At 68.0% G+C, this 18,526-nt stretch overlaps 2 protein-coding genes across 4 annotated transcripts; both read left to right on the top strand.

Moving 5' to 3' along the window:
* Positions 1-7,024: 7,024 nt before the first annotated feature.
* ATP6V0C (ATPase H+ transporting V0 subunit c) lies at positions 7,025-10,800 on the top strand. The gene is made up of 3 exons (XM_070064099.2): positions 7,025-7,248; positions 9,913-10,096; positions 10,169-10,800. The coding sequence occupies exons 1-3, from the start codon at positions 7,170-7,172 to the stop codon at positions 10,371-10,373; spliced, it is 468 nt and encodes a 155-aa protein (XP_069920200.1). The 5' UTR covers positions 7,025-7,169; the 3' UTR covers positions 10,374-10,800.
* Positions 10,801-10,927: 127 nt separating this feature from the next.
* AMDHD2 (amidohydrolase domain containing 2) lies at positions 10,928-18,275 on the top strand. 3 transcript variants are annotated; one of them, XM_002723504.6, is made up of 11 exons: positions 10,932-11,099; positions 11,191-11,327; positions 11,420-11,559; positions 15,349-15,403; positions 15,545-15,757; positions 15,844-15,932; positions 16,012-16,156; positions 16,228-16,335; positions 16,447-16,515; positions 16,955-17,056; positions 17,173-18,275. In XM_002723504.6, exons 1-11 carry the CDS (start codon positions 11,017-11,019, stop codon positions 17,259-17,261), a joined length of 1,230 nt encoding a protein of 409 aa, XP_002723550.4. In that variant the 5' UTR covers positions 10,932-11,016; the 3' UTR covers positions 17,262-18,275. The 3 variants fall into 3 exon arrangements, with proteins under 3 accessions (XP_051692187.3, XP_008250215.4, XP_002723550.4); XM_051836227.3 differs by lacking the exon at positions 15,349-15,403 and having other exon boundaries at positions 10,928-11,099; positions 11,446-11,559; XM_008251993.5 differs by having other exon boundaries at positions 10,929-11,099; positions 16,228-16,515.
* The last annotated feature ends 251 nt before the right edge of the window (positions 18,276-18,526 follow it).

Here is an 18,526-nt window from a genome sequence, read left to right as displayed (position 1 = left end):
GCTTTCACACCGACGCCAGCGTCACCGCCTGCGGCACCGTCGTGCCAGTCCCTCGTTTGGGTTCTCGGTGTTTCTCTTCCACGGCTTGCATGTCCTGTTTGCACGGAGAAGTTGGCACATGAAGCAGGGGGACCAAGCAGGCCGCACAAGTAGCTTCCTGCCAATATCCCACAGCAAAATGTGAGTTTAAAAACAACAAAAAAAACCCGTTTCTGCTTTTTAATTTGAATGACAAAAGCAGATTCCACCTGCTGGTTCACTGCCCGAGCCCAGAGTAGCAGGCCGCAGCCGGGGTCTCAGTCCACGGCTCCCACGCGCCTCCCAGCAGGAGCGGGAACCAGGGGCGGAGCTGGGGGCGGTGCTGTCTGACAGCAGGCTGAGCCGCCGCCTGCTGCCATCCGGGCTGCTCCGCTTCCAGTCTAGCCCCTGCTGATGCACCTGGGAAGGCAGCAGAAGGGGGCCCAAGTGCTGGGCCCCGGCACGCACACGGGAGGCCTGGATGGAGTTCCAGGTTCCCGGCTTTGGCCTGGCCCCGTCTTGGTCACTGGCCACCTGGGGAGTGAACCAGCGGATGGAAGGTCCTTCTCTGTCTCTCCCTCTCTCTGTGACTGCCTTTCCAATAAATCAAAATAAATCTCAGACAGAGAGGTGTGGGCTGTTATCCCGGGCTTCTAGGACTTACTGTGCCGGTAAGCTTCCCCGAAACGGGGTTTTTAAATGTCCTAAAAGATTGATTTACTTATCTGAAAGGCAGAATGACAGAAATCTTCCACCCACTGGCTTACTCCCCAAATGGCTACCCCAGCCAGGGCCAGCCCGGGCCAAAGCCAGGAGGCAGGACTCTCCCACCTGGGCGGCAGGAACTCCCAGGCACGTTACAGGCAGCGGGTTGCAGGCGGAGGGCCGGGCTGGAACCAGCACTCCCGCGCAGGGTGTGGCCGTCCTGGGCGGCGGTGGCGCCAGCCCCGGGGTTTGTGAAATCATCCAGCCCGGAGGTTTCTGTGGTCTTCGTCGTGTCGGTGTCAAATCCTGCTAAGGACGCGGTGGCTCCCTCGTGCGCACGCTGGCTTCTCAGCACCACAGCAGGACCGGTGGGGCAAAGCCGGCGCACGCTGGCCGTGTGGACAGCTTCAGCCAGCATGCTGTCCGGCCCGCAGGCCCATGCCCGGCGCAGGGCCACAGGGCTGGCCTCAGCGTGTGGAAGCTGCGCCGTCCGTGCCGGCCGTCCCCGCCTCCCCCTCTCCGTGTCCTGCTGAAGCGCGCTGCCTGGGACGCCACGTCCCGTGTCTGCGTGCCCGGGTCCTGGGCCCGGCTTGGCTCTGACTCCACTTCCTGGTGCAAGGCCACAGTGTGGCTCAGGACCTTGGGTCCCTGCTACCCGCACAGGAGACCCGGATGGAGTTCGAGGCTCCCGGCTGCAGCCTGGCGCGTCCCAGCTCAGCTGTTGCAGGTGTTTGGGAACTGAACCAACAGAGGGAACTCTCTCTCTCTCTCTCTCTCTCTCTCTGCCTTTCAAATAAAATGAAGAAAAAAATGTTACAGATTCCAGGAGAAAGCCGTGTGCGTGCAGCCCCCGTGGCTGCTGTGAGCCGTGGTCTGTGCTGAATGAATGCGTTGAAAATGCGCTGGCGCATTGTGAGCAGCTGTGGGAAGTGCACAGAAGGGACGCGGTGACCTGTTGCCCCGTGTCAGCGTGAGTCCTAAATAAAGCACAAAGCACGCCGCCGTCTCACCGCGAAACACTGGCTCGGAACACGCTCGGCGGGCGGGCGGGCGAGACGCGGCAGGTGCCAGGGCCCCCTGCCTGGGGGAGGAGGTGCCTGGCCACTGACCTGCCGGTCTTGTTTCCTTTCCTTCCCAGTTCCGCCCCTGGTGAGCAAGGGAGGCAGAGACGCCTCTGCCGGGAGTCCCAGCGGCCCCTCGGCGCTCCGAGAGTGTTTCCTTTGGGAGACTTCCCTGATAGCTTGCGTTTTAATGGTGTGTCCGTACGAGGGAAGGGAAACCCAGAGCCGCTGCAGAGCTCTGCTCCCTGTCCTAGGCTCCTCCTCCCAGGACCGGCCCAGCTGGCACAGCCCGCCGCCTCCCGCAGGCTGCCTGGGCAGTTCAGGAGGGCAGCGGTGCGGCCCCAGTGCTGCGGGCACAGCCCCACGGGCTCTGCTCTCCGGGGGTCCCTCTGGCCAGCAGGGCCTTTGCACTCAGCTCGCTGCCCAGCCCCCCCCAGCCGCCGCCCCACCACACCTGGCACCACAGGGTGAACAGAAGCCTGCAGGGGGCGCTGCCCGCACACCTGGTACCTGTGCCCAGCTGGGGCTCTGACGGGGACGTGTGCCCTTAGTGCACGCGCCTGGACCACCCGTGACTGACACCAAGACGCCCACGACGGCACAGGCCAGGGCTGAGCAAGTGGGCAGGCCCTGCGCTGGTGGGGGGCAGAGCGGCTTCACCCTGGGCCTGGTCTGACCAGGTGTCCCCGTGCTCGTCCGGCCTGGAGCTGTCTGGAAGCTGCGTTGTCGTCCTGCTGTCTAAGCAGTGGGAGCCTGGGCACCTGCAGACCTTGGGACGCGTCAGCTGACGGTCAGGCAGGTGGGCTCCTGGAGTGGGCTCCTGGCTCCCGGCTTTGCCCTGGTCCCTGCCCGGTCGGCTCGCTGTTCCCATGGGGTTGCTGCGGCCACCACCTCTGGTTCCACCACGTTTCCCACCGCAGAAGGAAGCTGTGCCCACTGAGCGTCTGCTGCACATTCTCACGGGAACACACACCTTTCTAGAACACTCTTGCAGGCCAGGAAGGTGCCCAGCAGGAGGTCTGCTTCTCCACCCAAGTCCCCAGACCACCAGTGTCCGAGAGTCTCCCAGTGGGGTCTTGGGTGGACGCTGTATCCCCACCGCGTCCGTCTGCGTCGTGTCGCCGTGGCTGGCCTGGCCTGGCATTTCCCCAGGTGCAGACCAAGTGGCCTCTCTGCCTTGGTCGAGACCCTGTCCCTTCTCGGAGACCAGCTCCCCCGGGGCCCCTCTGAGGCGGCACGGCCTTCCCTGGGGCACCTGTCCATGCAGCACCGCACTTCTAGGTTCACGCTCGTGTCCGACAGGCTGCCCGGCTGGCCCAGCAGACGTCGGGGACCCTGGCTGCTGGGGGATGAAGGGATGTGGCCCCTGGAGCAGGCATGGGCCCCCTCCCCCTGTTCCCCTTGATGAGAACCTGCTGTGTGCACCAGCTCAGCCCCGGGTTTGCCGTAGACCTGCTGCAGTGCGCCTCCACACTGCCCCCTGCTGGCCACATGCTGCCCCGCCTCCCTGCCGGCTGCTTGGATCCTGGAGCCAAGAAAGGGGCACTGCTGAGCCTCTGGACTGTCCTAGCTGTCCGCCTCTGACCTCTCGCCCCTCGTGGCACCTGGCGTCCAGCTGGGACAGCTCCAGGAAGCCCCGGCCTCCCGACACCCCTGGCTCAGCCCAAGGAGCCCCCTCGCAGCAAGTGATGCGGGGGGGGGGGGCTTCAGGTCCTACTGGCACCACATTTTATTTAGCTGTAGAATATTTTCTATTAAAAAAATCCTTTTACCATTTTATAAGCTCTAACAGTTTCAGTTTTTAAAAATCAAGAGTAAGGCCGGTGCCGCGGCTCACTAGGCTAATCCTCCGCCTAGCGGCGCCGGCACACCGGGTTCTAGTCCCGGTCGGGGCGCCGGATTCTGTCCCGGTTGCCCCTCTTCCAGGCCAGCCCTCTGCTGTGGCCAGGGAGTGCAGTGGAGGATGGCCCAGGTGCTTGGGCCCTGCACCCCATGGGAGACCAGGAGAAGCACCTGGCTCCTGGCTCCTGCCATCGGATCAGCGCGGTGCGCCGGCCGCAGCGTGCCGGCCGCGGTGGCCATTGGAGGGTGAACCAACAGCAAAGGAAGACCTTTCTCTCTGTCTCTCTCTCTCACTCTCCACTCTGCCTGTCAAAAAAAAAACAAAAACAAAAACAAAAACAAAACAACAACAACAAAAAAACTTAAAAAAACAAAAATCAAGGGTAATGATTCAAGTGCTTGTGGGAGGCCCAGGCTCTTGAAGGCATCTGGGGAGTAAACCAAGAGATGGAACATTCTCTCTCTCTCTCTCTCTCTCTCTCTCTCTCTCTCTCTCTCCACCCTCCTCCCCTTGTCTTTTTATCTGCCTTTCGAGGAGATGAAAATAAACCTTTTTTTAGAAAATAAACATAAACCTCTCTTTGAGGTGGGACTTGGCAGGGTGTTCCGAAGCCGTCACAGGTGATGGCTGCGGTACCCGCGTGAGGACCTCGCACTGTGTTCCTGGGTCCCGGCTCCAGCCTGGCCCAGCCCCCGCTGTGGACGCTCCGGGCTCTGCCTGTCAAACAGACACATGACGAACAGCTAAGTGGTCAGAGCTCCGTCAGCCCCACCCTCCCCCAAACTGTGCAGCCCCCAGGCTGTCTGTGGTGAAGACGGGTGATGGCGGCACCTGCCCGAGGCCCGGTCTGCCTGCTTCCCGGTGTTCACCATGCCGCTCCCTGCTGGGGACAGGTTTGCCCTCCACCCACTGGGGCCCTCGGGGGCCTTCTTCCCTGGTCTCTGCCCTCGCCTGGATCTCTGAAAAGCGGCGCTGACCCCATCTCTCCCTCACTCACCTGATCCAGGGCCTCTGAGTGATCCCAAGCCCCTCCTTCCCCGCGACTGGAAATCCCCGCCTGCCGTGGCGGTGACGGGCCAGGGGCTTGTGACCATGATTTCACGCAGGGGGAAGTAGCGGCGAGGGAGACAGCAGAGTCCCATGCTATTCCCAGCCCAGATTCCACGCTGCCCAGGGGCGCTGCCCAGAGAGGGGCAGTCAGGGGAAGGTGACCCGGGCCCTTCCTGTTCTGTCGCTGGTCACCGGATGCTCGCCGAGCCCCACGCCCAGGCCGGCACAGGCCCTGCGGCTGCAGTTTCAGTTCCACCACTCGCCAGCTGGCTGACCCCGGGAGGGGCCCTTGGCCTGCCTAGACCCGGTTCCTTGTGCCCAAATGAGAGCTGAGGTTGGAGGTGATGATACCCGCCATGGAATAGGAACAGAGGCCCAGGGACTCCCAGGAGGGCTTCTGGAGGAGGGGCGAATCCCCAGGGAGGAGGGCGGAGGAGAGTTGGTGCTGACGGGGACACGGGTGACAGGGAGGGTCGTGTGGCTGTGGGGAGAGGGCTGGGCTGACTGGGGTGGCGGAGGGGGCTTGGGGCAGGCCGAGCGGGCTGGAGACTGGGACAAGGCCAGGCCAGATGTGAAGGTAGCTGCAGTGGGCGGGGTGGGAGTGCAGCCGGCAGCCTGCCCGCCCCCTCAGACACCAGAACTTGGGCAGAAAGCGAGGACGGATCCTGGGAGGGAAGTGGCTCCCTGGGGCAGCGCTCTGCCCACCCTGGGCAGTGGCCCGCCCTCCCCTCCCCCACCCCAGGCGGCTACCCTGACCGGAGCCAGCACCTTCTCCCTGGTCTGGGCTGCCCTGGCCCTGTACCCCACCTGCCGGCAGTTGTGTGGGCGGCACTGGGTATTCCCTCACCAGGGCAGTCCAGACTGGAAAGGTGCAGGTAGACAGGGACAAAGCCATGATGAGGCCAGGGTCACCCCGGGGAAGGGCAGAGCCAGGGACCCGCTGTGGAGGCCGGCACCAGGGCCTGGGCCTGCCCTTGCTCCTCCCATGACCTCTGGTGGACGAGGGAGTGAGTAGGAGAGCAGGGTGGCTGCTGGGGGAGCAGAGGCCCCCTTGGACACCCTCACAGATGTCCCTCCGCGCAGAGGCATGGCCGGCATCGGTGACCTTGGCAAGGGCAAGGAGCCAGGGGGTGAGGGGGGGTGAGGCAGTGGCAGGGATCCCTCTTTACAAGAGCCAGCACCCAGCAGGACGGCTCGAGGTGGGCGAGGCTCCCAGCCGCCTCTGCTATGCGACAGGTTGCCCCGGGCACGTTTGCCGCCGCTGGTGCCAGAGGTGGCAGCCCTGGCCAGACGAGAGGGCCGCTGTGCTGTTGAGAGGCAGGTGGAACCGGTGGCAGGCCCGGGCCAGCCGTGGCAACCCCACCAGCACCCAGGCCACGCAAGGAGAGGCCTCTATCCCTGAGACCATGGGGTGGGGGGCTCCAAGGAGACCAAGGCAGGCTAGGGGCAGCCACCTAGGGCTCCTGTAGGTGGGGTGGGAACAGACAGGCAGAGCCGGCTGTGGGCACAAGGCAGCCACCGGGGCTCTGGGAACGGCTGGACTCCATTCCAGGACGGGGGACCTAAGGGCGTGGGGGCTGCCGGGACAGGCAGGAGGCCCGGGATGCCCGCACACGCGCGGACCTCCGGGACAGCTTCCTCAGTGGCAAACCGGTGGTTTCCAATCAGTCACGCACACCTCGGGGGGCAGGCACCCCCCACCACCACCACCGAGGCGTGGGTGCGGACAGGGGCGACGTCGCCAGCAGCCGGGCCAGCGGACGCGGTGCCTGGGACTGCAGGAGAGAGGGGAGGGGACCCGGGAAGACAGCAGGGCTGCAGCCAGAGGCTGGGGAGCCGCGGGCGGGTGGAGGCGGCGGCCGGCGCCCCGGCTCCTCTGCTCGCCCCAGAGACCCGAGGTCCAGCCTGGCGTCCGGGGGAGTCGGATCGTTCCTGGGCCAAGGCCGTGAGAACACAGACGCGCAAGGAGGCGCCGGGAATGCACGCCAGGAACGCGAAGAAAAGCGTCTGTCGGAACCGAACACCTGCGGGCTCCGCGCAGCCGCAGAAGGGGCGGGGCGCCAAGAGGCCCCGCCCCGCATGCTAATCAGACCCCGCCCCGGCCCGGCCCGGGAGCCGGACGAGCCCAACGCCGCAGGGTTCTGGGGGCGGCGGCGCCCGGCCGCGGACCTCGGAGGCCGCGACGGGCCGGGGCGGGGCAGGCGTCCGAGCCCGGGCGGGCGTGCTCCCGCGGCCCAGGCCCGGGGCGGTCAGCGGGGTCCCGGCGCCGTGGCTCCCCACCGGCGCGAAATGGCGCGGCCCCAGGGGCGGGGCCCGGGTCATGTGACGCGGCCGCGGCCGCCATTTTGTTCTGCGGTGCTGGTATTTAGAGCGCAGCGGCTGACGAGCCGGGTCGCTTTCCCCGCCGACGGTCCGTCTGCTTCTCGCCCGCCCGCCCGCCGCCCGCGCCCCCCGCCTCGGCCCGCTGAGCTAGCCCCTCCCCACCCGCAGACATGTCCGAGGCCAAGAACAACCCCGAGTATGCTGCGTTTTTCGCCGTCATGGGCGCCTCGTCCGCCATGATCTTCAGCGGTGAGCGCCGCGGCAGGAGGGAGCCGGGGGTCCGGGGGTTCGCCAGCGGCGCCCGCGGGGCTCGTGCCCGCAGCTCGCCGGGGTCCGGCGTGTGACGTCACTCTGACGCAATCCCGGGCTGTCGCGGGTGCCCGGGCTTCGCCGGACGGCGGGCGGGGGTCGAGTGTCCGGCGAGCGGGGCGTGCAGGCTTGCCCAGGGTGCGGGTCCCGGGGGTCCCGGGGGTCCCGTGCCCGCGGCTCTGCCCGCCGGGCCGCGTCAGTGCGGGGGTGGGGCGGCGGCGCTGCCATCTTAGCCCCGGGAGGCGAAAGGGAGGCTGGGGTGGGGGCGCGGGGGGCGGCGCGCGGCGCTGCGCCCGCTCTGCGCGGCCCCGTTTGGGGGCAGGTGTGACATCACACCTCGGACAGCTCCCCGCCCCCGGCGCCCGGCGCGGCGGGGGCGTCCCCGGCGCTGCCCTGGCCGCAGGCAGCCTGTGCCTCCCGCGAGGGTCCGCGGCCGCGCCTTTGTGGCGGCTCGGATGGCGAGGCGCAGGTGGGTCTGGACCCGGGTCAGGTGCTTCCGGTTCGGGCTCGGCTCGGTTTCCCAGTCGCGCCGTCTGTGTGGGCTGCGTGGGAAAGCTGAGTGGAGGGGCTGCCGGGGGTCAGTGCCGGGAGGTGGGTGCGAGGGGGGCCCGGGGCATGCGCGTTGCCGGCCGTGCGCCTCGGGCGGGAGTCTGGCCTCCTGGACCTGATGAATGGACACGGAGTGAATGACCTTCCTCCTCCGCCCAGCCCGGGGTGGGGGGCTGGGGGCCTGGGGGCCCTGCGCTTGAGGCTGGGCATGAAGGGTCCTGGAGAGCCCAGGCCGGGAGTGTGAACCCAGGTCGCAGCCCCTGTGGCCTGGCCTGGCCTGGGCCTCCCCCCTCCCCGAGGTTTTCACTGACCCTGCCCCGGCCCGCCCTGCCGCACCCTCCCGGTGCAGGTATGCGGAGGGTTTGAACTCCAAACAGCCTCTGCTGACTGTAAACACCTGTGGGCCGGGGGCCGGGGGCCGGGGTGCTCCTGGGCCTGCCGGGCGTCACGGGATGCCGAGCGGCCGCCCCTCCCAGCCTGCGGGGAGAAGGGGTCATTTGTGGCGGGGCTGCTGTGGTCTAGACTTCCCCTTCTCCCCAGGCGGCTCCTCGGGACAGACTGCTGGGCCGCCCCGCCCCCGCGCCTATGGAGATGCTGCCCTGGCCACCGGGTGGTCATTCATTCGGCAGCCCTTGATGGGGTCCTGGGGCAGCAGGACCCCTGTCCAGGTGGCCCCGGCGCCCCGGCCGCCTTCCGTCCACGCCCTGCACGTGGTGTCTGTGCCGCGAGGCCGTGGTTGAGGGCGGGCGGCCGCTGGCTTCAGCTCCACTCCAGCTGCCCCAGGCTGATAGGCCCGTGGAGGCCAGGCTCTCGGGCCAGATGGACCGCCTCAGACCTCGCTTCTGCGGGCCTAGGGGCCTCTCCAAGGCTCCGTGTCCGCGCGTGCGCCCAGGTGTCGCTGCCGGCCGACTGCAGGCTCCAGCCCGTGGCCTGCCTTGCACAAGGCCCTGCCCGGGTCACATGCGGCTTCCCCTTTTGTCTTATGACTGTCACCCTGTCGAAGCCTCCATCATGTCTTCCACAGAGCTGTCACTGGCTCTCCTTCCACGTTCATGACTTCCTCCTTGTGGGCACCCTCTACCTGCTGGTGGTTCCGGAACTCCTGACTCCTCTGCGGCCCCCACAGGAGGCCCGCTGTTGGCGCCTGGTCGGGCCCGGGGCCCTCCTGGACGTGCGTGGGCTGCCCAGGCCTGGGCCGCTGTTGCCTCCTGCTGCTCTGGCCCTCCCTGCCCTGCTGCCTTTGTTCCTCTGGTCTCTCCACCCACAGCCACATGACACTTGCACCTCTCCCAGGATCCTCCCGGAGGGGTGTTGCGGCAGCCTGGGTGTGGGCAGTGCTGTGGGCCTGGGCCTGCCCCACATCCGCCATGATGCTGAGTCCCCGGCTGAAGGTGCTGCCCCAGTGAGGCAGGGCCCCTCCCCCCACCGCCCCGGCCCCTCAGCACCTCCTCCCCGTCTGCTGAGGTGCTGCGCATACAGGTCGCCGGGCTCTGGACCCCGGGACGGCACTGCCGGGCACTGCCGGGGCGCAGAGGAATGGCTGCGAGCATCCCCGGTGCCCCCTGCTCCGGCCAGCAGCGGCCTTCCCAACGGCTGCGGTGTCGGGAGGAGGCCGCCTCACACTGCTGAGCAGACCCCCGGGAGCCCCAGCGGGCCCTCTGGGAGGGGGCGGCAGGCTGGGCACCCCCGTCCTGGAGGTCAGACTCGGCAGAGCAGCTGCGCCCGGCCTGGGGCCGCACCCCGGGAAGCCAGCTGGCTGACGCAGGCCCAACACCTGGGCTGCAGAGACGTGAACTCGGGCCTTCCCCGACCTGTCCTGAGGGCCTGGGGAACCAGACAACACAGGGTTCCTGGGCCCACCTGCCCTTCTCCTGAGGTCACGGGCAGTCGCCTGAGGCTCACCCGGAGCAGGGCCGGGGTTCCGTGGCCGAGCCAGAGGGAGAGTGGCGACCCCTGTGGCACTCTGTCCTGAGGGCTGCCTCCTGCCCCTCCCCCAGGGTCCTGACCCCAGTGATTAGTGGGCAGCTCTGGGCTCACCCTGCCTCCCTCCCACAGCCCTGGGTGCCGCCTATGGCACGGCCAAGAGCGGCACTGGCATCGCCGCCATGTCGGTGATGCGGCCGGAGATGATCATGAAGTCCATCATCCCGGTGGTCATGGCCGGCATCATCGCCATCTACGGCCTGGTGGTGGCCGTGCTCATCGCCAACTCCCTGAACGACGGCATCAGCCTCTACCGGTGAGTGCGGGGCTGGGCGCGCCCCCCGGCCCGCCGCCGGCCGCTGACCTCGCTCCGCCCTCTCCTCCCTAGGAGTTTCCTGCAGCTGGGCGCGGGCCTGAGCGTGGGCCTGAGCGGCCTGGCAGCTGGCTTTGCCATCGGCATCGTGGGCGACGCCGGCGTGCGGGGCACTGCCCAGCAGCCCCGGCTGTTCGTGGGCATGATCCTGATCCTCATCTTCGCCGAGGTGCTCGGCCTCTACGGTCTCATCGTCGCCCTCATCCTGTCCACAAAGTAGCCCCCTGCGCACCCACCAGCCAGAGCACGGTGTCGACGCCCCCTCATTCCAGAATGAACAGCCTGACCATGCACGGGCAGCCGCCCCTCAGTAGTTGGTCTTGTAAATGCGCAGTGTCCTAGTGCCCCTCGTCCGTCGCCCCCGCCTCGCCCCGCCCTGTGCTGTGGACATCTGGGCCGCGCGCCCCCATCAGCCCCGCCCTCGAGTGCTGTGTTTGAGGATGAATCGCAGTTGTCATTTCTCTTCACTGGATGTTTATTTATACGAGACCTGACCTGTCCATACGTCTGTGGAGCAGCCCTGCCTCCCAACGCTGTAGTGACCCTAGGTAGAGTGTCGCCCCGTGGGTCCCGTGTGCCGAGACCGGCGCGCCCGGGGCCGCGTGGCGCCGGCGCGGTGTCCAATAAAGCTCTCGGATGTGACTGGAGCCTGTGTCCTGGCCGCTGCTGTGGGCGCGGGCGCGGGGGCGGGGCGGGCCCGGGCAGCCGCGTCACGGCGCGGCGGCGGTCACGTGGGCCGCCGGGTCACGTGCGCGCGGCGGTCACGTGACGCGGCGCCGTCAGCTGAGGGTCACGTGGCGCGGCCGGGGAGCGGCGGCCGCGGGGCTCGGCGCCGCCCGCTCGCCGGCGTCTAGCGGCTCACCATGCGCGGCGGGCAGGGCGCGGCGCGGGCTCCGGTGCTCCAGTTCACCAACTGCCGCATCCTGCGCGGCGGGGCGCTGCTCAGGTGGGCGTGGGGGCCCTGCCGGGGGCGGGCCGCGGGCGGGCCGCGGGGCGGACGGCGGTGCCAGCGCCCGCCGCTCGGTCCCGCTCCGCAGGGAGGACCTGTGGGTGCGCGGGGGCCGCATCCTGGACCCCGAGAAGCTGTTCTTTGAGGAGCGGCGCGTGGCGGACGAGCAGCGGGACTGCGGAGGCCGCATCCTGGCGCCGGGCTTCATCGACGTGCAGATTAACGGTGCGGCCCGGGCGGGGCGGGGCGGGGCGGGCGCCGGGGCGCGGGCGGGCAGCCGTGAGCCCCGTGCGACCCCTTCCTTTCTGTGGCCGTAGGTGGATTTGGTGTTGATTTCTCCCAGGCCACGGAGGACGTGGGTTCAGGGGTCTCCCTGGTGGCCCGGAGGATCCTGTCGCACGGCGTCACCTCCTTCTGCCCCACCCTGGTCACCTCTCCACCAGAGGTCTATCACAAGGTGAGGCCAGGCTCCCGGCCTGCGGGAAGGAGCCCGCCAGCCCCCTCGTGGTCAGTCTGCTCTGCGCCCCCCGGGGGGCACGGTCGGGGGGCCTGGATCCCGCCTCACCTGCCCGCGCCCTTGCAGGTCTCCCGGCCCCACCTGTGCCGTCTGAGCGCCCTCCTCTGCCCCAGCCCCACCCTCAGCCCACGGCCTTCGTGATTGCCACAGCGGGAGGCCTGGTGGGGCCCCTCTTCCCCAGCCTGTTTGGGAATTGTGACTCAGTGGAATGAGCCTCCCAGAAAGGGCCACTCCCCGGCTTCCCACTCGTGCTCACCCAGGGTTCCTGGGCAGGGCCTCTTTGTTGGGGCTTTGTGGGTGGCCTGGGCACCCACAGCACAGCCGGGGGGGGGGGGGAGGTTTAGCGGGCTGAGGTGCTGGATCTGCTGCAGGACCGGGGACTGGCTGCTCCGCCGGCCTGTCCCTTCCTGGGTGTGTGGACGCAGCAGGGGGCCCGGAGACTGGGCACAGCCTTCTTCCTGCCTGAGCCCAGGCTTCCTCAAACCTAGAGCAGGGCCAGGGACGGCGCTGGGCCGGTGCAGCCCCCTGGGTGCTGTAGAACAGAGGCCGCATTCAGCCTGGGCGGGTCAAGGCCCAGCTGTGCCGCCACAGAGAACTCCAACCCAGCACCCAGCTCCCCTTCCTGGGTCCTGCCGGAGGCCCTCCTGGGACGGGTGCCCTGCCCCCACCCGGCTGCATTCCCCTCCTGCCTGTCTCCCCGGGCGCATTCCAGGCCTGCACTCCTGCGCCCCCAGCTCTGGCTGGAAGGCCTGGGCCTGCCCTGGCCGCCCCCACGCCGCCTCCCTCTGCTGATCTCGCCCCGCTGGCGCTGACTGCGGCTGTTCTCCCCGGGCAGGTGGAGCGTGAGCCTTCCCCCAGCACCCGTGCCGGTGCACGGACCTGGCAGAGCTGTCGGGAGCTTGGGAGGCAGGGACGCCTTGGAAGGGAAAATGGAATCCCAGCAGCGGCCCTGAGGCCAGAGGCCCCCTTTGGGCTTCCTCCCCCCATCACACACCCGCCCTCCTCTGGGCCTGCGCAGGGCGCGTGGACTCCCGCTGCTCCCTGGCCGGAGGATCTGGCCCTTTTCTGGGTCTGGGAGGCAGATCTTATCACGTTGTCCTTTGCTTCCTGCTCTGTTGGGAGCTGCAGCCGGGCCAGGCACCCCGCGGGCCGGCAGCCCCTGCACTTTGACCTCAGCAGCTGCTCCCCTGCCCTGCGTGTGCCTCGCCCTCCCCCCTTCTCTGCACTTGGTGTTCTGGTTTCCCCTTTAGAGCTCCAGTCTTGAAGATGCGGCCTTTCTTTTCTTTAACTCTTTGGTGAACTTGGCTGTGGCCGGGGTCATCCATGGCTGAGCTGACACGGCATCTGCCTGCCCGCTGCCCTTGGGGCTGTGCGCTCAGCGGAGATGTTGGTTGAGGGCGGCCTGTGCTCCATGCCAGGAAGCTGGGGACGGTTTCCTGCTTCCCGGACCCCTCCCTGTGGTTCTGATGAGTCAGCCCCCGGGGCCCATGCAGGAGCCCCCAGCTCTCACGTCTGCACACCTGAGTCCCTGCCGAACGCGGAGGGAACGCTCTTTGCTCAGAGCACTCGGCTCATGCATGCCGGGTGGTGCCGCCTGCGGTGCCCTCCAGGGCCAGGCTGTCTGACGCGCGCTCGGCCTGGGCTCCTGGCTCCGAGCTCCTGTGCCTGCTGCTTGCCGGCTTCTGCCCTCATTCTGGGGTTGTTCGCTCGCGGGAGGTGGCAGGGATCTGAAGGTGTGGACCTGGGTCCCGGATGTGGCTGGGTCGGAGTTCTGCCCCAGGAGACTTCTCCAGGCCACGTGGCGTTGTCTTCTCATTTCCAAGGTTGCTGAGCAGTCGGAAGGCAGGTGACCCCCGGCCGTCTGTGGGGGCCTCTTTCCTCCCTCTGGAAGCTTGGGGTCTGTCCCGTGTCCCCGAGTCCTGAGGCTCAGGGACTGGGGCTGTTGACCCGCTTGCCTGGCTGTTGGGAAGCCGGCCTCCAGTTCAGCATCGTGGCTCTTCTTGAATTCCTTTTCTGAGGCTCTCGTACCCGGTCTCTGCGCGCGTGGAATCCTGGGATCCCGTGGCCGTCGCGGGGCCCCGCACCGGCGCTCAGCTGCTCCTCTGCCTCGGTGCCTCGCGCTGGCCTCCGTTCCCCCTGGGTTTTCGCCCTGGTGCCCGTGTGCGGGAGGTGCTCCCTTACGCCTGAGCGTGTGTGCACCTGCTTGTTCCTTCTCATTCTTTCCCTTTCCTCAGTTTGTTTATTTTTAAAGGTGGAGGGACAGAGAGAGGAGGAGAGACAGACACGGCTTCCATCTGCTGGTTCACTCCCCAAATGACTGCAGTAGGCAGGCAGGGGCAGGCCAGGCCCGGGAACCAGGGACTCCTTCCAGGTGCCTCACGGGTGCAGGGGCCAGGCACTCGGGCGGTGCATCCGCAGGGAGCAGGTTGGAAGTGCAGCAGCCAGGCCTGGGGAGGGGTCTGCAGCGTGGGATGGGGGCCCGGCTCCTTTCTCCTAGCGTCGTCCTGCTTCGTGGAAGGCAGGGCTCTTCCTGCCCGGAGGGCGGCCGTGCTGCCGCGTCCCTGTGTCTGCTGGCTGCAAGCTATTTTCTCTGGAAGCTTCCACGCTCCCGGGAAACTTGGTGCTGTGCTCCGAGCACAGGCTGCCGGACCCCCGCAGCAGCCGGCCCCTTGGGCCGCTCAGATCCGCCTCCAGCAGGGGAAGAGGCGGGGCGGCCCCCTGCTGGGAGAGCCCCCTGCTGTGCAGGGCGGGCACAGCCCTGGGGAGGGGGCTGCAGGGGCCCAGCTGCTCTGCTGGAGCGGCTGGAGAAGCTGCAGCACCCCGCTTTGTGCCAGCACGAGGCCGTCTCCTCCGGGGCTCCCGGCGCCCTGTGTCCTGCCCCGAGTGTGACGGCCTTTCGTCGTCCTCTGAATCTCTTAATCCCCTTCCTCGAGTTTGTGGTGGGCGTGACAGTGTGGCTGGGTCATTTGGCCTCCCCCTGCCCATGGCTCCCGCCACGCGTGGGCTGCCCCGTGTGCTGAGCCCTGTCCAGCTGTGCCGAGAGCGCCGCCTGCAGGCGTCCTGCGTGGCCTGGGCCCTGTGGCTTCAAGCTGCTGCCCAGATGGGGCCACCTCAGTGCCCCCGCTCCTGGCCTCAGGGGAGGTCATCCAATGTCCGCTATCCTGGCCTCAGGAGAGGTCATCGGTGCCCCCGCTCCTGGCCTTAGAAGAGGTCATCTAGTGTCCCCGCTCCTGGCCTCAGGGGAGGTCATCCAATGTCCGCTATCCTGGTCTCGGGAGGTCATTGGTGCCTCCGCTCCTGGCCTCAGGGGAGGTCATCAGTGCCCCCGCTCCTGGCCTCAGGGGAGGTCATCCAATGTCCCCTATCCTGGCCTCAGGGGAGGTCATTGGTGCCCCCGCTTCTGGCCTCAGGGGAGGTCATCTAGTGTCCCCGCTCCTGGCCTCAGGGGAGGTCATCAGTGTCCCCTCCTGGCCTCAGGGGAGGTCATCGGTGCCCCTTCTGTCGTCTCTTCCTGTTGCAGACAACAAGTCTGGAAGCCTCCGAGAGATCTGCTTCCCTTACTGTGAGGGGGTCTCCATTATCTTCTAACAGCTGAGAGGCAGCCGGGGGGCTGGGCTGGGTACTGGGCCCTGCGGCCTGCGCTCCGCCTGGGGCCTCTGCTGGTGGCTGCGTCCTGACCTCTGGGCACTGGGCTGTGGGGGCGGGGCTTTAACAGCTGGTTCCCCCCAGGTCCTTCCTCAGATCCCCGTGAAGAGTGGTGGTCCCCATGGGGCAGGGGTCCTCGGTGAGTGGCTGACTCCCCCCCCCCGGGAGGCCCCCGCCCTGCCCCAGATGCCCAGTTGGGGAGGGAGGGCGGGCACCAGGGCCAGGGCGAGGTTGCGCAGTGGGGGTGCCTGCCGGAACCACCCTCGCTCCCCTCCCCCAGGGGTGCACCTGGAGGGCCCATTCATCAGCCGGGAGAAGCGGGGTGCGCACCCCGAGGCCCACCTGCGCTCCTTTGAGGCTGACGGCTTCCACGATGTGCTGGCCACCTACGGGTCCCTGGACAACGTCCGCATCGTGACACTGGCCCCTGAGCTGGGCCGCAGCCGTGAGGTCATCCAGGCGCTGACGGCCCGTGGCATCTGCGTGTCCCTAGGTGAGCGGGTCTCCCGGGCTGGGGGGGGTGTCTGCCTCTGGCTCCCAGGACAGGTGCGGGGTCTGAGCCCAGTCCCCCCTACACAGGGCACTCGGTGGCCAACCTGCGGGCAGCAGAGGAAGCCGTGCGGAGCGGGGCCACCTTCATCACGCACCTCTTCAACGCCATGCTGCCCGTGAGTGTCACCCCGCCCTGGGCAGGGCTGGGGCCGGGTCCCGCTGCCGCTCAGCCACTCCCTCTCGTGGCCCTGCCAGTTCCATCACAGAGACCCCGGGATCGTGGGGCTCCTGACCAGTGACCAGCTGCCGCCTGGCCGCAGCATCTTCTACGGGATGATTGCCGATGGCACCCACACCAACCCTGCTGCCCTGCGAGTTGCCCACCGGGCCCATCCCCAGGGTGAGCTGCCTGGCGGGCTGGGCAGAAGGGAGGCCTGGGCTGGCCAGGTCCTGAAGCCCCTCCTCCCCCAGGACTGGTGCTGGTCACCGACGCCGTCCCTGCCCTGGGCCTGGGCAATGGCCGTCACACACTAGGGCAGCAGGAGGTTGAAGTGGACGGGCTGACGGCCTACGTGGCAGGTGAGTGGGTGACAGAGGCCCCAGGCCCCTCGCAGGAGGGAAGCCGCCCAGCCCCTGCCAGCACCCCCGGTGGCCCACATCCCTCCAGCACTTGGCCTTTCTGCTCTCCAGGGACCACGACACTGAGTGGCAGCATAGCTCCCATGGACGCGTGTGTCCGGCACTTCCTGCAGGCCACGGGTCAGTGAGAGGCGTGCGCGTGAGCGGGTGTGGGGCAGAAGCTGAGACCGGGGGAAGCTGCACCCTACAGGCGTCTGCCTGTGCGGGGGGAGTGTGGCCAGGGCCCTGCCCATAGAGCGCTCTCGGCTGAGAGGACAGTGAAGCCCCGGCACCCTGGAGGCCTGGCCGGGGTCTCTGGCGGCCACTGTGCCGGGTGGGAGGTGAGGTGGCTTACCCGAGCCCAGTGGTGGTGTGAGCGGGTGGACGGGAGACGGCTGAGGCTGACGTGGTCTTGCTTGTTGACGTGGTCGACGTGGCGGGGCGGAGGCGTCGCTCCCTGTGGGCCCGGCGGAGCTGGAGTGACCACGGGGCTCGAGCAGAGGGCTCAGAGGGGCGCTGGCTAACCCGCTGGCTGCGCGAGGCGCGCGGGCCGGGCTCACGGCCGCTGTGCTTGGAGCAGGCTGCGGTGTGGAGTCCGCCCTGGAGGCTGCGTCCCTGCACCCCGCCCAGCTGCTCGGCCTGGAGAAGAGCAAGGGGAGCCTGGACTTCGGTGCGGATGCAGGTGCGGCCCGGTGTGGGGCGGGCACGGGGCCAGGCGCCGGTTCCAGGGGCCCTGCCGGCCTGTGAGGGGTCGGGGGTGGGGAGCCCCGCCCCTCCTGACCACCTGGCTCTCCCCAGACTTCGTGGTGCTGGACGATGCCCTCCACGTGCAGGCCACCTACATCGCGGGCGAGCTGGTGTGGCAGGCAGAGGAAGCCGGGCCGTGACCGAGGAGGTCGGCGGGAGAGGAGGGCCGGCGTGCGGGGAAGGCGCCCTCTTGTGCGGCCACCCTGGCGGGGGCTTGGAGACCAGCACCCTGCGGGGCCCTCCTTGTCTCAGCTGCTGCTTGCTGTGGCCCTGAGGCCCTCCTGGAGGGGTCTGCAGGTGCAGGGGTGGCTGGAATCCAGCCCGTCCACAGGCTCCCGGGAGGGGGTGGGGTCGCGGCGCACAGCTGGGGGTGGACAGGGAGTGTGGACGGAGGCAGCTGCCCTCTGGCGCCTGAGCTGACGGCGGCAGAGGGGAGGCCCGGAGCCCAGTTCTGGGTGCGGGGGCCAGGGCTCCGTCCCACCACCTTTCCCCCGTGGGTAACCAAGATTCCATTCTCTGATGTCTCCTCTCCACTGCACCCCGCGCTGCGCCCTGTGGCTCGCCCAGCCTCGCCTCTTCACACGGAAGGCCTGGGCACCTCCTGTCTCAGTGGACGGCTGTGACGGGGCCAGACCCTGAGGGCTGGGAGCGTCCTCCACACAGAGTCCTGAGTGGGCCACACAGTGCTCGGCGCAGGAGGGGTGGACACATCTCCCTGCCCTGCGGCTGTCCAGGCCACAGCCATAAAAGTGGACAGCAGCCTGGGGAGAACCAGTCAGGCAGGGCCTGGCTGCTGGGGCCTGAGGGAGGGCCCCCGGGCATGGGGCACCTGTGGTCGGGGTCTCAGCCTGCGTGCCCCCCCGTGAGCAGCATGCCCCTGGGCTCTGGACCTGAGGTGCAGGTGCCACGCCGTGGAAGGTGGCAGGGAACGGCCCCCAGGCCGACTCCTGCCAGACGCTGGGGTCCCGCCCGCCTGCCCCGTTCCACCTGGTGCCACCACATACCTCCTTCCGCTGCAGGGCACGGAGAGGGGTCAGCCGGGCCAGGCATGGGCAGGGCTCTGGACCTGTGCTGGGCGTCTGGATTTGATTTGCAGTTCAGGAGAAAACTGGCAGTCCATTTTTAAAAATTGTGATAAAATATATATAACAAAATTTGCCATTTTGGTCGTTTTTCAGTGTATGGGTCAGTGTCGCTGAGTAACACTTGTGCAACCATCCCCACCACCCTCTTCCGGAAATGAGACTGCCCCTCCCCCGCCCCGGCACCGCCCTGCTGCACCCTGGGCCAGCGACCCGGAGTCCAGGAGCTTGTGTCCCCTGGTTGTGGATGTCAGTGCGTCCATGACGGGCCCAGGGGAAGGTGGCGCCAGGTGTCCTGAGTCACCGGCTTGAGAATCGGGTGG

This window comes from Oryctolagus cuniculus, chromosome 19 (genome assembly GCF_051225735.1).
Source record: "Oryctolagus cuniculus isolate XC-2025 breed Fujian yellow rabbit chromosome 19, ASM5122573v1, whole genome shotgun sequence".
Classification (NCBI taxonomy): Eukaryota; Metazoa; Chordata; class Mammalia; order Lagomorpha; family Leporidae; genus Oryctolagus; species Oryctolagus cuniculus.
The sequence above is the reverse complement of the archived record's forward strand: the minus strand, read 5'-3'. Positions and strand labels throughout refer to the sequence as shown.